This window comes from Hibiscus syriacus, unplaced genomic scaffold (assembly GCF_006381635.1).
Source record: "Hibiscus syriacus cultivar Baekdansim isolate YM2019G1 unplaced genomic scaffold, ASM638163v2 tig00111105_pilon, whole genome shotgun sequence".
In the NCBI taxonomy this organism is placed as follows: Eukaryota; Viridiplantae; Streptophyta; class Magnoliopsida; order Malvales; family Malvaceae; genus Hibiscus; species Hibiscus syriacus.
In genome coordinates, this window is record NW_024062987.1 from 4,987,528 (window position 1) to 5,010,665 (window position 23,138).

The 23,138-nt window shown below is 37.4% G+C and overlaps 1 protein-coding gene across 1 annotated transcript in view; it reads right to left on the reverse strand.

Moving 5' to 3' along the window:
• LOC120153823 (pentatricopeptide repeat-containing protein At5g04810, chloroplastic) overlaps nt 1-17,481 on the reverse strand; it is a 35,601-nt gene extending 18,120 nt beyond the window's left edge. Inside the window, 7 exon segments of the mRNA XM_039165692.1 lie at nt 9,058-9,211; nt 9,999-10,085; nt 10,758-10,898; nt 11,337-11,452; nt 11,730-12,119; nt 17,000-17,306; nt 17,308-17,481. Of these exon segments, the coding sequence (XP_039021623.1) occupies nt 9,058-9,211; nt 9,999-10,085; nt 10,758-10,898; nt 11,337-11,452; nt 11,730-12,119; nt 17,000-17,306; nt 17,308-17,465 (1,353 nt within the window). The 5' untranslated portion in view covers nt 17,466-17,481.
• Between the last annotated feature and the right edge of the window lie 5,657 nt (nt 17,482-23,138).

The following is a 23,138-nucleotide window of genomic DNA, read 5'->3' on the forward strand; positions in this document are numbered from 1 at the left end:
CTTTTACGCTTGGTACACCCAAGTTTTTTTATCTTGCAAAGTTGTTTCCCCATTATTTATCAATAAAAGTCCCACAACTTTTTCTTGTGATATTTATCCTCTTGCAAAGCAACCAAAATATATTTACCCATCTTCGCCATATAAACCATCCAAACCGTTTGCAATGATTCACAGTGACATTTGGGGACCCTCCCGAGTAGAAATAATATAGGATTTTTGGTGGTTTATCTCTTTCATTGATGATCATACTCAAACCACTTGGACATACCTCATGAAAACAAAATTTGAGGCTAGTGAAATCTTTAAAAGGTTCTATAAGATGGTTGAAAATCAATTTCAGAGTTCAATTCAAATATTTCATTCTGACAATGACAGTGAGTATTTTGCCAAGTTTTTAGGATCTTTCTTTCAGGAAAAAAAAAGATTGTCCATATCACTTCGTGTGTCAACTCTCCTCAACAAAATGGGATAGCTGAGCGGAAAAATAGGCATCTCTTAGAAGTCACCTGGTCTCTCTTGTTCACCACAAATGTTCCTCGTTACTTTGCGGATGCTCTTTTAACTACCACGTACTTGATCAATCATCTACCCAACAAACCCTTGAATTTTCAGAGTCCACGGGTGGTATTTCTTCAATTTTTTCCTAACTTTAAACCTATAACTTCATCTTTACCACTCCGTGTCTTTGGGTGTACTATCTTTGTCCATAATAATGTCCCTTCTTGATTCAAGTTAGATCCTTGAGCGTTCAGGTGTGTGTTTCTTGGTTATTCTTCTACTCAAAAGGGTTTTCGATGTTACTGCCCTCGAACTAGGAAATTTTTTGTTACAATGGATGTCACATTCTTTGAGAAAACCCTTTTTTTTTTCATAAAACTATAATTCAGGGGGGGGGTCTTATAGTGAATTCCAGTCACTTCAACCATCTTATATAAACCAACCAGACCGAACAAGTATGCTTCCTCCAGACCTTCCAGCATCGCTAAACCCAACGAAAATTAAAAATTTACCGACTCCTTCCCGACGAACAACACAAAACCAACTTACTTCACCTCCAACTGAAAAAAACCAAGTTACTGTTCCACAAGAGAAGACAAAAACCAATGCCAGAGCCTACTTCTGAACCTTAACCCAAGTCTCCTACACAGCATGACCACTCTCATGAACCAGAACAAAGCTCGAGTCCCTCGGGAGATGAAGAAAGTAACTTAAGTCCCTCTAATGAATTTAATGCCTTAACTGGTGACAGCGATTTGTCGATTGCTCAGAGGAAATGAGTTAGGAGATGCACAAATCATCCTATTAATAGATTTGTTGGATATGGAAAACTAATGCCCTGTTTCAAGAATTTTACAATAAATGTTGACAGCATCACCATTCCATACAAGGTGGAAGAAGCATTGAAAGACCCTAAGTGAAAAAAGGCAGTAAAAGAAGAACTGATCGTACTGAAAAACAAAACACATGGGTAACAGTTGATCTCCCGAAATACAAGAAACATGTTGGTTGTAAATGGGTGTTTACGGTTAAATACAAGGCGGATGGCAGTATCAAATGATACAAGGCACGATTAGTGGCTAAAGGGTTTACCCAGTCTCTAGGAATTGATTACCAAGAAACGTTTGCTTCTGTGGCAAAATCAAACACTGTGAGGGTACTACTGTCTCTTGCAGTTAATGAGGACTGGGTGTTTCATCAGCTAGACATCAAGAATGCCTTCTTAAACGACAACTTAGAAGAGAAAATTTATTAAGCAAATCCCACCAGGTGTGAAGAGTGGTACAGGAAAAGCATGTCGAATACTGAAGTCTTTATATGGACTCAAACAATCTCCGAGAGTGTGGTTTAATAGATTCACAAAGGTAATCATTCAGGATTGATACAAGCAAAGCCAATCAGATCATACCTTGTTCGTCAAAATAACTTCAAACAAGAAGAAAGATATTTTGATAGTCTATGTAGAGAATATTATTATAACAGGTGATGACACTGTAGAAATAGAGAGACTAAAGAAGCTACTAGCAAGGGAATTTGAGATGAATGACTTGGAAAATTTGCGATATTTCTTAGGCATGGAGGTTGCAAGATCAAAAGATGGGATAGTGATAAGTCAAAGAAGTACACTCTTGATTTACTATCAGAAACGTGAATGAAGGGATGCAAACCAATCGAAACACCAATGAAAGCAAATCTTAAGTTAAAAAAAAAAATTGGGGGAGCTCAGTAAATAAAGAACAATACCAAAGGCTAGTAGGTAAACTCGTCTACTTATCACTCACCAGACCTGATATAGCTTTCTCGGTAAATATTGTGAGCTAATATATGAACGACCCAAGAGAAGAACATTTGGAGACCGTAAACCGAATTATGAGATACTTTAAAATGACACCGAGACATGGATTAATTTTCAGAAAAAGTAAAGATAGAACAATTAAAATCTTCTCTGACTCGAGTTGGGCAGGATAATTAACAGATATAAGATCTACAACTGATTATTGTTCATTTGTTTGGGGAAATCTTGTCACATAGAGAAGTAAAAAGCAAGCGGTATTCTCTCGGAGCAGTGCAGAAGCAGAATATAGAGCAGTGGCAAACGATATTTATGAGTGAATTTGGCTATAAAGACTTTTAACTGAATTGGGTTTATGTGAAAATGATTATTTTGAACTTCAAAGTGACAGTAAGTTGGCGATAAGTATTGCGAAGAATTCAGTTCATCATGATCGAACGAAACATATGGAGATCGATAGATGTTGTCTCTCAGAAAAGGTGAATAGTGAATTAGTCAAACTCAACTATGTCCCTACCAAACATCAATGGGCAGATATCTTCACCAAGGCGCTTCCAAAATCCACTTTCGATGAAATCGTATCCAAGCTGGGTCTTTTCAACATTTACTCCCCAATTAAGGTGGAGTGATAGTTGTACGATTAAATAGGTTTCCTAGATATTTTTAAGAAGTTCTCGCTTCTCTCTAGGGCCCAAGTGTTTTTAAATATAAAAGTGTTATCTCCACCGTTAGTTGCTCGCCGGCCGCTGTCGTCAGTCGCCACACTCTTACCACCGTTTGATGCCGTTTTTTCCTAGGATGGTCGTCTGCTTAGGGTGAACACAGATCTGGACTTGCATTTTCGAAAATCACTGTCTTTAGTCGCAGATCTACACTCGTCCTATGTAGATTTTCGACGCCTCCAGCCGTCCGAGTTTGCCTCCGCCACTCCACCAAATGCAGCACCTAAACGTGACCTAATCTCGACTTCTCTTGTGTCGAGCAGTGGTGTACAACTGAGTATTCACCATGGAACTCTAACCCCTATCTCAGCCCAGTCGTCTTCGAGGGTTTGACTTAACTGGTGCGGTGACTGCTTCCTCCATGAGGCCTCCTATTATTCCTCCTTCATTTTCTAGGAGTTCACATCTCCTGCTTGAACTAGATTGATGTGGTGCAACTGGTGATTTCCCCCTGGAGTCTGCCAAAGAATTAGAAACGAAAGTGAAGGCTCTAAAAACATTAGTGGCAGATTTGAATAAGCGGGTTAACGATTTAAAATGAAGGAAAATGTAGTTCCACGAAGCAGTCTTCTCAAGACTTATGGATCCGCCGATGCAGTCTCTTTATCTTACTCCGATAAGGACAATCGTAAAATTGAGAAAGAAAATGAGAGGACAAAGTTTCAGAAACTGCAAAGACGAGTCTTTACCAGACGCATGCTGGCCGGATTGAGGCAGTTTGGTAATTTCCTTATTCCCTCGAATGTTGCTATGAACGATGTTTTGGCAGCTTTGGCATGTGAGGCAAGTTGGACAGTTGAACCCGACGGCATCACTTACAGACACTCTCTTTCAACCCCAATTCAACAAAATTCAGGATCATATTCAGCGAGGTCTGTTGAAAGTCCATTATCAACCAGTCGTTTGAAGAAATGCTCACAAGAAGGGAAACATATGAACAGAAAGCTGTCTTTTGTTCACGCAACACCAGCGCTTCCAGTCGCTGATGTTGATCATGATGGTGACAAGGAGATTTTTTTGAAAGGTTATTCCGATGCAAAATTTTCTGAAGTAGTGGGAATGAGAAGAAATGGGTTTCATAATTGGTCGAAAGAAGGCCAACCAGATTTCTGAAATTGGTCCAGAAAGGGTTGTTACACGATTTTTATCGAAAACTTTCCAGAGAAGATCCATTGGAAGAGGCTTGGATCCATATTTGGCTCACATGGTCAAGTTATTGATGCCTTCATTCCCAAAAAAAGAAACTCAAATGGGATTCGTTTTGGGTTTATTCGCTTTGCTACAATTGAAGAAACAAGGACAATGATTTCTAAGATGAACGGTTATCATATTTACGGTAATAAAATTAGAGTATCTTTGGCTAAATATAAACCCCAACAGTCTTACTGGCAAAAGTACTCAAAAGTTGTTCAAAGTAAGTCTGGGATGAAAGTTTTTCCGACGATTAAACACTGTAAAGTTGAGGGTGCTGTGGATGTACATAAACTTTAAGTGTTGTCTAACTGTCTTGTGGGGTGGTGTAAGAACTTTATCAAGATTGGTAATCTTGCTAACCAAATACAAGCCAAAGGACTAGCGGGTTTCACGTTTATGAGAGCTGCTGGAAATGTAGTTCTAATGGTTTTTGAAGATTCTGATTCGTTGAGAAACGTGAAGAATGATAAGTTATATACTCTTGTAGAATGGTTTTCCATAGTGGAAACTTGGTCTGAGAGCCTTATGGTGGAGAGCCGGCGCGTTTGGTTAGTTTGCGAAGGTATTTCTTTTCACGCTTGGAATTAGGGCCGTAAATGAGATGAGACAGATCGCGAGCTACTCGAGATCGACTCGGTCAAGGCTCGATAAATACTCGGATCGAATGGACTCGACTCGAACTTGAGCTCGACTCGAATTCTTAATGAGCCGAAACGAGCTACTTGATACTCGACTCGAAAAACTCGTGAGCAGCTCGAAAATATAATATATTAAGATTTTATTTTTTAAAAATAAATTATTAATAATATTAACATTTATGTGTTGATTTTTTTTAAAAAAATACAATAAGGGTTTCATGTATTTAAGGTTCAGGTTCGAGTTCGAGTTTGAGGATTCAATCTTGTTAAGTTTAAGATTTTTTTTCATTTCGAGCCTTTTCGAGCTGCTCACGAGCTTCAGTTCAAGATTTCGAGTTGGAGTCGAACTTAAAAATTTTAAGCTCGTGAGCTTTCGAGTCGAGTCCAGCTCTATTTCAGAGTTTTTGAGTCGAGTCGAGCTCAGCAATACTCGAGCTCGACTCGGCTCGTTTACACCCCTACTTGGAATTGGAATACTTTCAAAAACATGGCTACTAAGTGGGGCAAGTTAATAGCAATTGATAACAGTTGTGAGTTCCCTTCATCTTTTGATTGGGCGAAAATTCAAATACTCACAAATGCTCAAGGGAGAATTAATGAGTTGTTGGAGTTGAAGGTTGGGGATCATTTATTCAAAATCTTGGTGCATGAAGTTGATTCTTCCTTTAAACCTAATTATTGGGTCCCTGAAGATTACGATATTTCTTTAGAACTTGAACCTCCAATTGGATTGTGATTGTTTGGCAGTTGTATTCAAAGGCGGTTTTAAGTTTGTTGTTGTAATTGTTGGTTTTTATTTTGCTATGTTATCTTACATCTTGAGGTGTATTTTATAAATAGGGTTATTGTTTTATGGGCTTTTTGTTTGACGATGTAATATTTCTAGTAGATATGGTTTGTATTGGTGTATATTCCCGTATGAGGGTTTGGTGTTACCACATGTACTTGGTATTCTATTCAATAAAATATGAGGCACTCTTTTCTCCCTTCCAATGTTCTTCAACATACTTCTAAGTATGTGGAATAAAATGAAGGGAGTTTTTAATGAGACCTCCAACTTCTATAAAACAAAATAGGTTTCCTAGATTAATTCTAATTATAATTTTAATCCTAATAATTAGCATATTGTATTAGAGTAAGACTCTACAAGGTAGTCTAGTTCTAGTAGTAAACTAATTCCATGAATTGTATAAAAACAGGCCTGTACTCCCGTGAATTCAAGAACAATTGTCGAGAGAATTGTTTTTTCCTATTCTCTAGCTTTTACGGTAATTTACCGTTATTTCATATATCAGCTTAATTTTTTTTTCTTTTTCTTTTTTTATAGGAAGTGGAGGCCTTATTAAAAAACCCCTTAATAATTAATGGAACACCAAACGATGTTCCTTAATCAGCGGAAGGAGGAAAAGAGTGTCTCAAAATTCATTAATATTAAAAGATTACATAAAGATAAGACTTACAAACCCCTTACAATAATAACCCGACCACACCACGTGCCCAGTAAATAGCACCCAGTAAAAGATTACAAAAAGTTAAGGCAAACAACACCCAATAAACATATTTTAATCCTGCCCATACTAGTGCTCATGCCACCCACGTGAAGATGGCTGATGCCCATACCATTTTGCTACGTCCCAAGACCCAACGCCCAGCAGCCCTGTATCCCACTTGCAGGTCGATTCCCCATCACCCATACCCTGCTGCTCCACGAGCACACAAAACAATAGCTGAGCAAACCCAAACCCAGCTCATACCTTGCTGCCAATTACACATTTACCAACAACTCTAAATAACTAACCAGATAAAAAGCCAAAAATTAGCCCCAAATACAACACAATACAACTATAAAAAAGCCAAATATAATAGCGCCAATCAACCACTAATTACTCACTTGACATCGAAGACCATTCGAACCTTCAACTCCAAACTCAAATCAAATTCAAGTCCCCAAAAATTATTAACTACAAATTGTATCTTACAATCCTTTCATCGATATATTGTTCCGAAATCAGAAACACTCGTGAGCCTTCAAGTTCAGACACCTCTTCATCTTGTTGCGCCTTACTCTGATTGCTCTTGCATCGATAGCCTCTAGACTTCCGTTGGGGAGCCTTAATATTCTCTTGAAAAGTTTGGACGAAGTTATATTTTTTGTCAAACCCCTCCTTAGGTCTCTTGTTCTGCCTGGCCTTACCCTTGGGGTTTTTGAATGCGCAAATATTCATAAGGCCCTCATTAAACTCATCTTCCACCACCTTTAACTCACATCGACCATCCAACATAGGAAAATCTTTAAAATAATCCTTCGAACCCTCTAAAGCAAGTACATGCTCACAACTTTTCCTGTAGACATCTTCTTTCTCTCTTGTCGCGTGAACCAATAGTTCCTCATTTGAAAGGCCCATAATACTCCCATCCTCCATATCTCTTGATGTTAAACGACCATCCAGGATGGGAAAATCAATTAAATAATCCTTGATCCCCTCATTAACACGTGCAGACAAACAACTTTCATTATAGACATCCACTGCCTCTCTCTCCGCGTGTTCCAGCACTGTCTCGTGTTCCCCCACTTCCTCTATTTGTGATTAAAACATCCCCTGACCCGCAACGGTACTCATCAGACCCATCATCATATCCTCACCTATGTTCCTATCCTCCTCGCCCTCACCCGACAATAGGCTGCCACAAGTACTACTCCCCATACAACATAAAACACTGTCATCTTTCACATAACACCTCTCGGGAATCTTCACCTCCGATGAGATCTCATTTCTTCCTTCTTCCTCAGCACAAACCTCCAACTCGGGATACTTAACTGGGGAGACACCAATGATCTCCCCCAACTTGGATAATGGGGAGGCATCTGCCTCTTCCATCGAAGACGAATCAATCCAGACAGATTCTGGGCTGAAACACGGCTCAAACTCGGAAACATGCACTTTGAAGAGCCTATTCACAACTTTCAAAACAATGGATTCTTCCAATCAAGTTTGATTGTTCGTGATGATCTGAAGCAAAGCCCTATCAAAAGAGCCATTATTTAAGGTCCCTTCCTCAATGGATATAAGAACTCCCCATTTGAGTGCAATATTTCTGAAGGTGGAGAGATTCCACACAAACGGAGGGATCCCTTTGCACGAAAGCCATGCTCGACAGCTGCTGCACTTAAAATCTTTCGACCTAACTTCCACTATGTCGAAACATTTATTGAACGCCCCAATCTGATTATGTAGAGTAAAGTCCCTACTCTCTGCGTCTTCAAATAAGATTAAAATTGCAAGCCCGTTTAATCTCATAATCTTCGGACCAACAATGCCTTCCTTGTGCAAAATAGCAGCCAACTCTTTCATCTTAATAAAATTTCTGCACCATCCTACCATGTTGTCTTTGAGAGTTGAGAGCTTATCCTCGTCAACAGAACCAACAATGGGAGCCTCAGTATGACTAGCATCCTCCACTAAACTCTTACCCTCGACTGGATATGGATCAGAGAACTTATTCCTCCAGAAAACATCACGAGGATGATATCTCGCCATGAAAACTCTAACTTTGTTACCTTGAATCCAAGATCTATCCACACAGTTGATAGCCTTTCTCGTGTCCTCGAGTGTGGTGAAACGAACAAAGCCAAACCTACTACCTCCCTTACTTCTTTTATTAAGGATGAAAGAATCCACTACCTCGCCATATTTATCGAAAAATAACCAGAGACCTTGGTGATGAAGACACTTTGGAATGTTAAAAATGATCACTGTGACACAATTTTTTCCAACTGATCTTCTCACTTTACTCGCCATCAAAAATGAAAAGAAAAGGAATAAAGACAAAAAATTTCTAAAACGCCTGATTTGTAGAGCGAAGGTGGAGCTTCTCTCAAACAACCCAAATCCTTAATTTTCTTTTTCTTGATTCATCCTTCAAAATAGAAAAACTTTTCCTCCTCTATGTGATCATGAATGTTAGGGTACTACTGTCCAAACACAAAGCAAAACTTGAAAATTTGACCATAGCGGTTAAACCAGTACCAAAATACAACGCCCAAATTATCAGAGTGCAATGGCCTTTTCTTTTCCTCGAGGGTGTAAATAGAGAAAAGATTAAGACTAGGTTATGAAACCAAATTTTTATCTACTTGGCTCTCAGTTCTCATAATTTCTAAATTCCATGTGTTTGGAAAACTTTACAAGAAACATATGAAAAGAGCTTTTACCTTAAGCCTTTCAAACACAATCAAGCATTTTTCTTCATTGCCAATCATTGTGTAGCCATCCATCATTGTATGGTAAATTTCAATAGGGGCACTTATACCTTCTTCCTCCATTTCTCTAACCAATGCTTCAGCCCGCTCCATATTGCATGCTTGACTGCAAAAGCAAATTATGGAATCAAGATTTTGCCTATAGTGAAGATGATCATGACAACAAAAATAAGAAGCCTTGAGAAATAGAAGAGAAAAATTACGGAGATAGCCAGCCGTAGAAACTAGAAACATGATAGAAAATAGGATACTTAGCATGCTACGTTGGGAGGAAAGATAACAATTTAATATAACAATTTAAACTCATATTTAAAAAAGCTTTTATGATATAACAACAATATTACCCTAGAAGACTTAGTGAATAGTGTATGGAATCTAGACGCCTACAAAACCAGGTCATCGCTAACTAGACTCATAATTGCGGACAATCTTTCATTGACCTCTACATGAAAAGGATAAATTTTGACATCTAATTCCTATCCTGCCTACAAACACTAACATCGTGCATACTGAACATGTTTCACTAAGGCTTAACTCACAGGGAAAGGGTTTAACTAGAAAGCGCTCCAAAATTTTACACTAGGCTAATTAACATTGATTTTTGGAATTGTGGCCATAAAAAAACTCCACAGCACACGAATCTCAAAGAACATTAAACCAACAAAATCTATAAGATATCACATTGGTCCACAAGAGATTACTAGGAAATTTTACCGAAACCTGCTAATTCGAACATGATAAGAAAATATAAGATAGCTGAAGTTGTGTGTGTATATAAGTCTCAGTTTTATCTTCGTCCCGAAAAATCTGTGTATATATATACACACACACACATTACACACACAGTCTGAATAAAAACAAGAGATGAAATAAGCCAAGCTTTTACTAAGTACCAATGAGCATAAACAATGTTCCCATAAATGATTGCATTCAGATGTGTATGTATCTTTTTCGCCTCCTCAAACCAATAATCTGCAGCTCTTTCAAATGACACAGGATATTAGCTCAAGACGAAGCAAATATACTCATGTTAGCCATTGACAATTTCATAGACCCATAATGACTATAAAGTTCCCAGAACAAACTTTCATTAGTCTACCACAACTTTACAAATGAAAATTATTTAAAAAATGCAAGCAAGATGCAAAAGATACATGATACTTTAACCAGATAAGTCCATTCAAACACAAGAACATTGAACGCATGTACTTGCAAAGGAAAATTTTGCATCCTCTTGATTCGTTACTGATAAGTATCCAACCTAAAACCGTTTCGTAATAAGTGGAGGGATTTATATTGAATACAGGGAAGTCAACACTTAATTGATGTGAGATGGATCAGTTAACACTTGTCAAATAGGAAACCTTATTTAACTTTCAAAGAAATTATCAGTTTTTCTTTTCATTTTACATCAAAAGATTTCTTTTAATCTGAGAGCATGCCTAATGATATTTAACGTTGTCAAATACATTGTAAACTATCTTAGAAAGCACATAAATTTCAGCAACCTTCCGAAAAATAGTAAATGGCTAAGGTCCTAAGAAAACAGACACAATGACTCAAAAACATTAATTCATGAACCAAACACTCAAAAGCAAAAGAAAGGGGGAAACAGACAAAGAAAGAATAGATGTACTGAAATGGTTACTTACTCAGAATTGCCAACTTTGGCAAATCCTCCAACAAGTATGTTGTATGTCACAACAGTCATTTCAATGCCCTCTTCCTTCATTTTCCTAACACATGATAAGGCTTCTTCCATGTCTCTGCCAACTGCATAAGCGTGAATAAGGCTGCATGACATAAACAACCTTAATGTCTGATAAAGAACAATATATAAAATTTACCCTTAAAACTTCTGGAAATCAATTGTATAAAGATAAAGGTAAACAAACCTCTATGATAGAGATTACTGTTAAAAAGGTTGTAAGAAAAATGAATAAACAATAAAACCATCTGAGATGCATTAATAATGAAGCTAATAACAATTTCTACACAAGGAAAGTCTTTTCTAAGCTTGCAGATAAAGCAGCTTGGCCCTCAATGTGGATCTTTAGAAAACAATCAATGAATAACATGACTTAAACCCTATGATATTAACACAGCTAAACTACAGGAGCGTTTGAGAAAACAGAGCTCATTTTCTAAGACGTTCAGAAACCCAGAATCAAACCAACTAGCATTGAGAAGATTCGACATAAGGCAAGGATAATTTCATTAATGATACATACTTTGTATAGACGTGTGAGGTTGGTTCTATTCCCCTTGCTCTCATCTTCTCAAATGTCTGCATATCCCCTCGTCTTGCATAATAGTTCACCATCTATCCAAACTCTCGTCTAGAAGGCTGAAAAGAAAAGCAAAATGACCAAAATGAAAGGGGAAAAAATCAAATTCTGTTCAAATCAAATAAAATCTCCTTGAAATTGGAACTTCGGAGATCTTTAAGTTGTTTAAAATATTCAGAAGTTTCAATAATGCATAGCTTAGTTTCTCAACATTGTTTCCTGCTAAGAGGTAGTATTTTCTTATATTGAAACATGTCACTTTTTTGCAACATTATGTTCTCAGGAGATAACCAAACATGAACAAGTATCTAAGGTTGATAAAATGAAGCAAGTCACTTTGTCAATCCTCTCAAAAGTAGTAACGACCTTCTGCCAATTTTTCGATTCCGAATCCAAAACTTTTCGAAACAACTTCCGGGACCCCTCCCTCTCTTGATGCCACTTAGACTTATTATTCAAGTCTTGACCTTCATACCCTTCAACCCATATGGCCCTCTCCTCTGCTTTTCCTTTCAACCTTGTCCCGTCATCCAACTTCACCGTCAAGACTCTCCCATGAAACTCAACCCCATCAAACTCAACCACCTTCACAGTCGACTTCTCAGCTACCGGAGGCGCACCCCCGTATATGACAAACCCAAAACCTACGTTTCTGTGAGTCTCACTGTGTGCTTTGATCAGAATGACGTCCTTTATGGGACCAAACTGGCGGAAGAATTCAGAAACCTCATGTTTTTAATCCAAAATGGAAGGTTCCCGATGAAAATCTTCCCATGTTGGCAGAAATTTTCAGGATTTTCAGGCTCTGGGGTCGGAGCTTCGGGCTCATAAACTTGAGTTGCCTTCTGGTTATCATGAAGAAGTGATGGTGGAGGAGGAGGGGGGAAAGAGCTTGCTGAATAGGCGAAGTTTGGAAACGAGAGATTGGGAGATTCTTGTATTTTCACCGGGAGAAGGAACATGAGAAAGATTGTTGTTACTGCTAGTAGTGGAGAGGTTTTTGAGGGGGTTGGAAGGGATTTGGGGTTTAGGGGGGAAGTGGTGGGCTTCAAGTGGTGGGGGTTAGGTTCGGCCGGTTGAGGTGGCGGTTAGAGTGAGAAGGAAACGGAGGTGGTGGCGGAGGAAGCGTGGGGATTTGAGGTGAACAAAGGTGGGTGACAGTGTGAGGTGGGGAGAGACAAAAGGCTATCCATTACCTGCGTTTTGGTGTCAAGTTTGTGGGGAAAATTTTACTTTTTTATGAACTACCCGCCCCAAGTCCCAACTCACAAACAAGAAAAATAGGGCGCGAATGAATATCAACTTGAGCTCAGCAACCAAAACCATTTAATTAAAAATGGTCATTAATATTTGAGTAAGTTTTTATTTTTTCACTGAAGTTTCAAAAATTACAAATTGATCATTAATATTATTTATTTGTAATAAAATAGTCACTCCACCATCAATTCTGTTAAATTGATGACGTGGCAATGTTAACAAAAAATGTTAATATTTAGTTTTACCCCTAAACTATTGCTGAAACATCAAATAGGTCATTAAAATAATGAAATCCTTAAGAGAGAAACGACAGGGAAGTTTTGTTTTCTTCCGATCTCTCTTATAATTGTTTTAGTTTCCAGTGCTCTCTCTTCAGTTATTTTCTTTAAGTTGTTTGGTGTGTTCTTCATATTAGTTTCCAAGAGTTCAAAGTCAAACTACTGGAACCTGGCTTGGTGGAAAAAAATGTTGTTTCAAATAAATCAGTTGCAAATGTGAGGAGCTCACCACGCAATGCAATTCAAACAATTGATGATGTTGTAGAAACAGAAACTCCAGTAAAAAGTTACCCTTACCGAACAAAGTTAAGTCAATACAAATACTACTTTAGCATGGGGATGTTGAATCTTTTCAGGAGAAGCTAGGGAAGCCCAAGAAGCATTGGGGATAGATCCTTATATCATCTTCCACGAACCTATGTTAAGTGAAGTGAATCGGTTCCAAGAGTTGATGCACTTTGGAGTTGGACCCACACTCTTGATCTTAGGGTCTTTATGGTTTATGGGGAGAAAAATACAATATGGATTCTAAGTTGGTGGTAGTGAAATATTCAATATGGGAAAAGCACAACTTATCAAAATGAACAAAAACTCCTCCTTGTAATCATCGACTGATCGTGCGCCCTGCCTCAACGTATGAAGTCACTGAAACAAGGTTTATGTATAGCCGAATGGAAGGAAGTGGCCCTTCATCTTCTCAGCTACCGGAGGCGCACCCCCGTACATGACAAACCCGAAACCCACGATTCTGTGAGTCTCGTTGTGTGCTTTGATCAGAATGACGTCCTTTATGGGACCAAACTGGCGGAAGAATTCAAAATCCTCATGTTTCTTAATCCAATTGGGAAGGTTCCCAATGAAAATCTTCCCATGTTGGCGGAAATTTTTAGGCTTTTCAGCCTCAGCTTCGGGCTCATAAACTTGAGTTGTCTTCTGGGTATCATGAAGAAGTGGTGGTGGTGGAGGAGGGGGAAAGAGCTTGCTGGATATGCGAAGTTTGGAAACGAGAGATTGGGAGATTGTTTTATTTTCACCGGGAGAAGGAACATGAGAAAGATTGGTGTTACTGCTAGTAGTTGAGAGGTTTTTGAGGGGTTGGAAGGGATTTGGGGTTTAGGGGGAAGTGGTGGGTTTCGAGTGGCGGGGGTTAGGTTCGACCAGTTGAGGTGGTTGTTGGAGTAAGAAGGAAATGGAGGTGGTGGCGGAGGAAGTGTGGGGATTTAAGGTGAACAAAGGTGGGTGACAGTGTGAGGTGGGGAGAGACAAAAGGTTATCCATTACCTGCGTTTTGGTGTCAAGTTTGGGGGGGAAAATTTTACTTTTTTATGAACTACCCACCCCAAGTCCCAACCTACAAACAAGACAAATAGGGCGCGAATGAATATCAACTTGAGCTCAACAACCAAAACCATTTAATTAAAAATGGTCATTAAAATTGTAAGTTTTTTATTTTTTCACTGAAGTTTCAAAAATTACAAATTGATCATTAATATTATCTATTTGTAATAAAATAGTCACTCCATCATCAATTCTGTTAAATTGATGACGTGGCAATGTTAACAAAAAAATTTAATATTTAGTTTTACCCCTAAACTATTGCTGAAACATCAAATAGGTCATTAAAATAGTGAAATCCTTAGGAGAGAAACGACAGGGAAGTTTTGTTTTCTTCTGATCTCTCTTACAATTGTTTTAGTTTCCAGTTCTCTCTCTTCAGTTCTTTTCTTTAAGTTGTTTGGTGTGTTCTTCATATTAGTTTCCAAGAGTTCAAAGTCAAACTACTGGAACCTGGCTTGGTGGAAAAAAATGTTGTTTCAAATAAATCAGTTGCAAATGTGAGGAGCTCACCACGCAATGCAATTCAAACAATTGATGATGTTGTATAAACAGAAACTCCAGTAAAAATTTACCCTTCCCGAACAAAGTTAAGTCAATACAAATACTACTTTAGCATGGGGGTGTTGAATCTTTCGAGGAGAAGCTAGGGAAGCCCAACAAGCATTGGGGATAGATCCTCATATCATCTTTCTCGAACCTATATTAAGTGAAGTGAACCGGTTCCAAGAGTTGATGCGCTTTGGAGTTGGACCGACACTCTTGATCTTAGGGTCCTTATGGTTTATGGGGAGAAAAATACAATATGGATTCTAAGTTGGTGGTAGTGAAATATTCAATATGGGAAAAGCTCAAGTTATCAAAATGAATAAAAACTCCTCCGTGTAATCATCGACTGATCGTGCGCCCTGCCTCAACGTATGAAGTCGCTGAAACAAGGTTTGTGTGTAGCCTAAGGGAAGGAATTGGCCCTTCATCTTCTCAGCTACCGGAGGCGCACCCCCATAAATGACAAACCCGAAACCCGCATTTCTGTGAGTCTCATTGTGTGCTTTGATCAGAATTACGTCCTTTATGGGACCAAACTGGTGGAAGAATTCAGAAACCTCAAGTTTCTTAATCCAATTGGGAAGGTTCCCAATGAAAATCTTCCCATGTTGGCAGAAATTTTCAGGCTTTTCAGGCTCTGGGGTCGGAGCTTCGGGCTCAGAAACTTGAGTTGCCTTCTGGGTATCATGAAGAAGTGGTGGTGGTGGAGGAGGGGGAAAGAGCTTACTGGATAGGCAAAGTTTGGAAACGAGATATTGGGATATTGTTGTATTTTCACCGGGAGAAGGAAAATGAGAAAGATTGCTGTTACTGTTAGTAGTTGAGAGGTTTTTTAGGGGTTGGAAGGGATTTGGGGTTTAGGAGGAAGTGGTGGGCTTCGAGTGACGGGGGTTAGGTTCGGCCGGTTGAGGTGGCGGTTGGAGTGAGAAGGAAACGGAGGTGGTGGCGGAGGAAGTGTGGGGATTTGAGGTGAACAAAGGTGGGTGACAGTGTGAGGTGAGGATAGACAAAAGGCTATCCATTACCTGCGTTTTGGTGTCAAGTTTGTGGGGAAAATTTTACTTTTTTATGAACTACCCGCCCCAAGTCCCAACCCACAAACAAGACAAATAGGGCGCGAATGAATATCAACTTGAGCTCAGCAACCAAAACCATTTAATTAAAAATGGTCATTAATATTTGAGTAAGTTTTTATTTTTTCACTGAAGTTTTAAAAGTTACAAATTGATCATTAATATTATCTATTTGTAATAAAATAGTCACTCCACCATCAATTTTGTTAAATTGATGACGTGGCAATGTTAATAAAAAATGTTAATATTTAGTTTTACCCCTAAACTATTGCTGAAACATCAAATAGGTCATTAAAACAGTGAAATCCTTAGGAGAGAAACGACAGGGAAGTTTTGTTTTCTTTCGATCTCTCTTACAATTGTTTTAGTTTCCAGTTCTCTCTCTTCAGTTATTTTCTTTAAGTTGTTTTGTGTGTTTTTAATATTAGTTTCCAAGAGTTCAAAGTCAAACTACTGGAACCTGGCTTGGTGGAAAAAAAATTTTGTTTCAAATAAATCAGTTGAAAATGTGAGGAGCTCACCACGCAATGCAATTCAAACAATTGATGATGTTGTAGAAACAGAAACTCCAGTAAAAAGTTACCCTTCCCGAACAAAGTTAAGTCAATACAAATACTACTTTAGCATGGGGGTGTTGAATCTTTCGAGGAGAAGCTAGGGAAGCCCAATAAGAATTGGGGATAGATCCTCATATCATCTTCCTCGAACCTATGTTAAGTGAAGTGAACCGATTCCAAGAGTTGATGCGCTTTGGAGTTAGACCAACACTCTTGATCTTAGGGTCCTTATGGTTTATGGGGAGAAAAATACCAAATGGATTCTAAGTTGGTGGCAGTGAAATATTCAATATGGGCAAAGCTCAAGTTATCAAAATGAACAAAAACTTCTTCGTGTAATCATTGGATGATCGTGCGTCCTGCCTCAACGTATGAAGTCGCTGAAACCAGGTTTGCGTGTAACCGAAGGGAAGGAAGTGGCCCTTCATCTTCTCAGCTACCGGAGGCGTACCCCCGTATATGAAAAACCCGAAACTCGCGTTTCTGTGAGTCTCGCTGTGTGCTTTGATCAGAATAACGTCCTTTATGGGACCAAACTGGCGGAAGAATTCAAAAACCTCATGTTTCTTAATCCAATTGGGAAGGTTCCCGATGAAAATCTTCCCATGTTGGCGGAAATTTTCAGGCTTTTCAGGCTCTGGGGTCGGAGCTTCGGGCTCAGAAACTTGAGTTGCCTTCTGGGTATCATGAAGAAGTGGTGGTGGAGGAGGAGGGGGAAAGAGCTTGCTGGATAGGCGAAGTTTGGAAATGAGAGATTGGGAGATTGTTGTATTTTCACCGGGAGAAGGAACATGAGAAAGATTGGTGTTACTGCTAGTAGTTGAGAGGTTTTTGAGGGGGTTGGAAAGGATTTAAGGTTTAGGGGGAAGTGGTGGGCTTCGAGTGGCGGGGGTTAGGTTTGACTGGTTGAGGTGGCGGTTGGAGTGAGAAGGAAACGGAGGTGGTGGCGGAGGATGTGTGGGGATTTGAGGTGAACAAAGGTGGGTGACAGTGTGAGGTGGGGAGAGACAAAAGGCTATCCATTACCTGCGTTTTGGTGTCAAGTTTGGGGGGAAATTTTTTCTTTTTTATGAACTACCCGCCCCAAGTCCCAACCCATAAACAAGACAAATAGGGCGCGAATGAATATCAACTTGAGCTCAGCAACCAAAACCATTTAATTAAAAATGGTCATTAATATTTGAGTAAGTTTTTATTTTTTCACTGAAGTTTCAAAAATTTCAAATTGATCATTAATATTATCTATTTGTAATAAAATAGTCACTCCACCATCAATTCTGTTAAATTGATGATGTGGCAATGTTAACAAAAAATGTTAATATTTAGTTTTACCCCTAAACTATTGCTGAAACATCAAATAGGTCATTAAAACAGTGAAATCCTTAGGAGAGAAACGACGGGGAAGTTTTGTTTTCTTCCGATCTCTCTTACAGTTGTTTTAGTTTCTAGTTCTCTCTCTTCAGTTCTTTTCTTTAAGTTGTTTGGTGTGTTCTTCATATTAGTTTCCAAGAGTTCAAAGTCAAACTACTGGAACCTGGCTTGGTGGAAAAAATGTTGTTTCAAATAAATCAGTTGCAAATGTGAGGAGCTCACCACGCAATGCAATTCAAACAATTGATGATGTTGTAGAAACAGAAACTCTAGTAAAAAGTTACCCTTCCCGAACAATCCCGAACAAAGTTAAGTCAATACAAATACTACTTTAGCATGGGGGTATTGAATCTTTCGAGGAGAAGCTAGGGAAGCCCAAGAAGCATTGGGGATAGATCCTCATATCATCTTCCTCGAACCTATGTTAAGTGAAGTGAACCGGTTCCAAGAGTTAATGCGCTTTGGAGTTAGACCCACACTCTTGATCTTAGAGTCCTTATGGTTTATGAGGAGAAAAATACAAAATGGATTCTAAGTTGGTGGTAGTGAAATATTCAATATGTGCAAAGCTCAAGTTATCAAAATGAACAAAAATTCAAATAACAAGGTAAATCTTCATTACAAGTTTTCTTTGGAATTATATATTGTTGTTTTCATACTCATACAAAATGTGTTAAACCATCAACATTGTGATAATTCTTGCATTGGTTGACTTGCTATCTCAGGTATTTGTATGAAGATGTTGCTGGTTGTGATGAGTCAAAGAAATAAATTATGGAGTTTGTTTACTTATATAACCTAAAGAAATGTGAGGAATTAGGAAATAAAATCCCAAAGGTGCTCATCTTGTTGTTCCTCTTGTCACGGGGAAGACACTTAAGCAAAAGTAATTGCTGGTAAATCTGGCGTACCTTTCCTCTCTATGTATGCGTCAGATTTTATGGACATGTTTGTTGGAGTTGGGCCATCAAGAAAGAGAAGCTTATTTCAGGAGGCAAGACAGTGTGCTCCTAATATCATTTTTATTGATGAGATTGATGCAATATGTAGAGCAAGGGGTAATGGAGGCTTTTTGTTAACATTGGTATTGGTTGAAGCGAAACAAGGACGATGATAGTTCATATTGTGCCCTCTGTAAATCACTCCCCTGACGTCGGGAATAACTCCTCCAAGCTCGTATTATTTTCAAATTAGAAGTTTTATGGATAAATTAGATATAAAATCAATGTTTAAGGACATATTTGATGTTTTAGCAATAGTTTAGTGGTAAAACTAAATATTAATATTTTTGTCAACGTTATCACATCATCAATTCAACGGAGTTGACAATGAATTGCATTTTGTTACAAATTAATAATATTAGTGACCAATTTGTAACTTTTAAAACGTCAATGGAGAAAATAAAAAATTACTCAAACATTAGTGACCATTTGTATAATTTATCTAAAATCTATTCAAATTTGAACAATATACAGTTTATAAATTTAAAAATTACCGTTAAGTCAAATTAATTTGATTTTTATTTTTCATTTAATTATTATATATTTTGAAACGGTGAAGATAACTTAAAAGTATTATATATAAGCATGAATCAAAGTGATCTCGGTGATAAATGAGTTGTTATTCTTTGAGGTCTCATATTCGAGCATTAGAAATACTAAGGGTATGAACTTTTAATGTCAATTGGTTAAGAGTTATCTATCTTTAAACAGATATTACCTTGTATTTATCTCATTTTAATGAAAATATATTTTATGTATAAATTATTAATATTTTATTTATTTTAAAAATAAATTTTAAAAAAATATAAAAGATTATTAAATAATATTTAAAAGAATTTTTTTAAATAAAATAAAAAATTTAAAATTCATATTCGATGTGTGAAAAGTAATAATCAAAATTAACCGAACTAAAAATTTAAAAAGAAATAATAAAAATGGAATGAAATCCAACTATATGTACCGTTACTCTATGTGAAAGAAATAAAATTTTGGGTAAATTACACACTTACTCATTGAATTTTACTTTCTCTCCTATTTTACTCATTATACTTTCAATTTTTTTAATTTTCTCAGTAAACTTTAGACATCTAATTTTTTTTGCTCACTCTAAGATGATGTGGATTATTTTATTATTTTTCTCACATGATGTGTCATATTTTATTAATATTTTTATTACCAAATATGATTAAAATTAAAATAAATTTCAAAATTACAATTATACCCTTAAATTATACCTAAATTCTCTAATTATATCCCAAACCCTAATCCCCAATTTACAACCCCACCCACCACCACTCTTGGCAAGTTTCCTCCCATCGACGATCACCCTCCCACCGACAAACGATCCCAGTCACCTCTGCCTTTCACTCTCTTGTTCATCTCTCTCAACACAACCGTGGAATTAACTCAAATACAACAAAAATTCCAACGAAAAAATCAATGATTCAACACCAAAGGGGAAAAAAAAATTACTTGGATTTAATCAATGATTCAACACCAAAAAGGCCACCGGAGACCACCATGACAGCCACCACGATCGTAACCATCGACGACACTAACCCACCCACCGATGGCGCTAACCCCACCCACCATTGGAACTTGAATGTGGGATTTTTTAGGGTTTAGATATATATTTTTAATATTTTTAAATTTATTTTTTATTATAATCCTAAATAATATTAAAATATTAATAAAAATGACATATCATATGATAAAATAAGAAAATAATCCTTGTCATCAAACGAGTGATTAAAAAAGTTTAATGTCTAAAGTTCAGTGAGCAAATTGAAAAAAATTGAAAGTACGGTGAGTGGAATAGGAGAGAGAGTAAAGTTCAATGAATAAGCGTGTAATTTACCTTAAATTTTTTTATAAACCTTTATTATTGTTGTTGTTTTTTTTTTTGTAAGTGCCTTATTACCTATCTTGATAATGTAGCTAATGAAATTATTTTGGTTTAGGTGAAAAATCATCTTAATCTATTTATTAATCAAGTCGAGAAAAATATTAATTAATTGAAGAGAATTAAATTCTATCGTAAAATAGAAAAAGTAAAAGTCATGATAATGATAATAAACGATTATAATAAAGAAAAGAAGAAATGGATTCGAAAAACTCTCCGGAAAGTTCGGTATCCCTTGAGCCTTCTAAGGATTCGAAAAAACTTTGTTGTCGTACACCACTTCCGTCTGAACCGCCTGATCCTGCCGTCATCTAACCTGCTCAACAAATGGATTGTGACGATACTGCCTTGAATCAGCCTTCTGTCTCCTACAAAGACATGGTGACTGGTTTGACGCAAATTCCTACTTTGACTGCCCAACCCAATGACTTGATTATTGACATTGAAGACGAGGATATTGAATTACTGGAAGAAGACGTTCGAGTTGGTGAGAGAGATGGGATCCCCTTCATCGATTTTTCTGATCAGATTCAACACTTGATAATAAAAAGCATGGATTTTACTCTGCTAGTAAAGGTCCTTGGCTGCAGAGCCGTATATAATACGTTAAAACAATGGCGTCTACAACATATGGAAGCCTTCTCACCCAATTAAATTGACATTGAAAATGGCTATTTCCTTGTGAAGTTTTCTTGCAGGCAGGATTATCTAAAAGTTTTATCGGATGGCCCTTGGACTATCTTCGGCCATTATTTGACGGAGCATCGTAGTCCGTTGATTTTTTTGCCCCATCCGATCGTATCCCAACAGGATCATGGCGTGGGTTCGCCTACCAGGTTTGCCAATTACCTGTTACGAACGAAGTAGGATTGAAGTTACTGGTAGTAGAATTGACTCTGTGGTTAAAATAGATTATCAAACAGATTATGATCGTCGTGGACGTTTTGCTCGAATGGCAGTGAATATTAATTTACGCAAGCCCCTTGTATCCAAGATCGATATCAATGGGAGAACTCAAATAATGGAATATGAGGCTCTTCCAACTGTTTGTTTTGAATGCGGTATTTATGGACATGTCTGTCCGAAGCTAGCTGAGCTAGAAACAATCTCTGGCAGTGATTCTCAAACCCAATTAGGTTCCAATCGAGTCTTTTCGCCTTTGGATGATGGTAGAGAAACGACAACGACGTGCTCCTAAGAAAAACACCGAGCCAGCTAATGGTGATGTCGGTATTTGTATTAATACTTCGTCCTTTAACCTCTTCATTTGGAAGGAGAAGGAAATTTGCCTACTGAAAATCCTTTATAGCCATGCGACAACCTCCTCAGCACAACAAGGCTAAAACTAAAGAGAAAGAATCAACAACAAACTGCAAAACCCCTGTAATGCCCCTCAAACTAATCTCACCGAATATCATCCTTCCTCGTGATGCTCGACCTCAACCGGCGACCTCTTCCAAGAACCTCGCTTTTGAAAAACCTGGAGCAGGTTTAAACCCAAGCAAACACTCCATTGTTGCTATATATGCTAATTTAAATCCAGCTTTGTCCACGAGTAACCACACTAGTGGTACCGGCAATCTCCCAGTCCATGGAAAGCCATCGGACACGGCCACAAAGACTCCAAATGAAGTGCCTTGTTACCTATTTTGATAACATACTTAATAAAACTATTATTTTGGTTTAGGTGAAAAAATCATCTTAATCTATTTATTAATTCGATCGTCTATAGCAAAATAGGAAAATATATATGAAGATTTACCTATCATTCCTTCGCATTCGATCCTTGCTGATGATATGCCTTCAGCACAAATTATTTTTTATCATAATATATCCTATATGTGATAATGTATTATAAAATTATAGAATTTATAGTAAAAACAAGAGAGAAATAATATAAAAAAAGATCTATGAATAATTATATGTGAGAGAGAACGGATACTGATTTTCAATTACTTGTGCATTACAAGTTTTATAAAGCCATTATTCGTTTTTATGTGAACTTTATTTCTGTCCAGCCCAATCTTTGTTTTTAATTATTTTCTAACAGTGGATGTGATATTATAAATATTAAACTGGTGGTCGAATTGATTTTGAATTTGATTCAACAATAACTAAGAAAATCATTATTAATTTAATTCTTTTTTTATTTCATTTATTAGTTTAGGTTGTTACCTGTTCATAGCACTTCACCCTATTTTAATTTTCTGTCATCAATTGAATGAATAGACACAGTCCTCTTACAACAATAATTACATAAACCTTAAATTTGAACAAATAATCCAGCAGATCAGCGATCTAAAATTCAAAGTTTATTATTTTTAACTTTATTTTATATGAAAAAATATTATTTCATGATTTTGTGATCCAAAACTCACATAAAAAGGAAAAGAAAGCAAAAGGAAGATCCACATTTCCCAA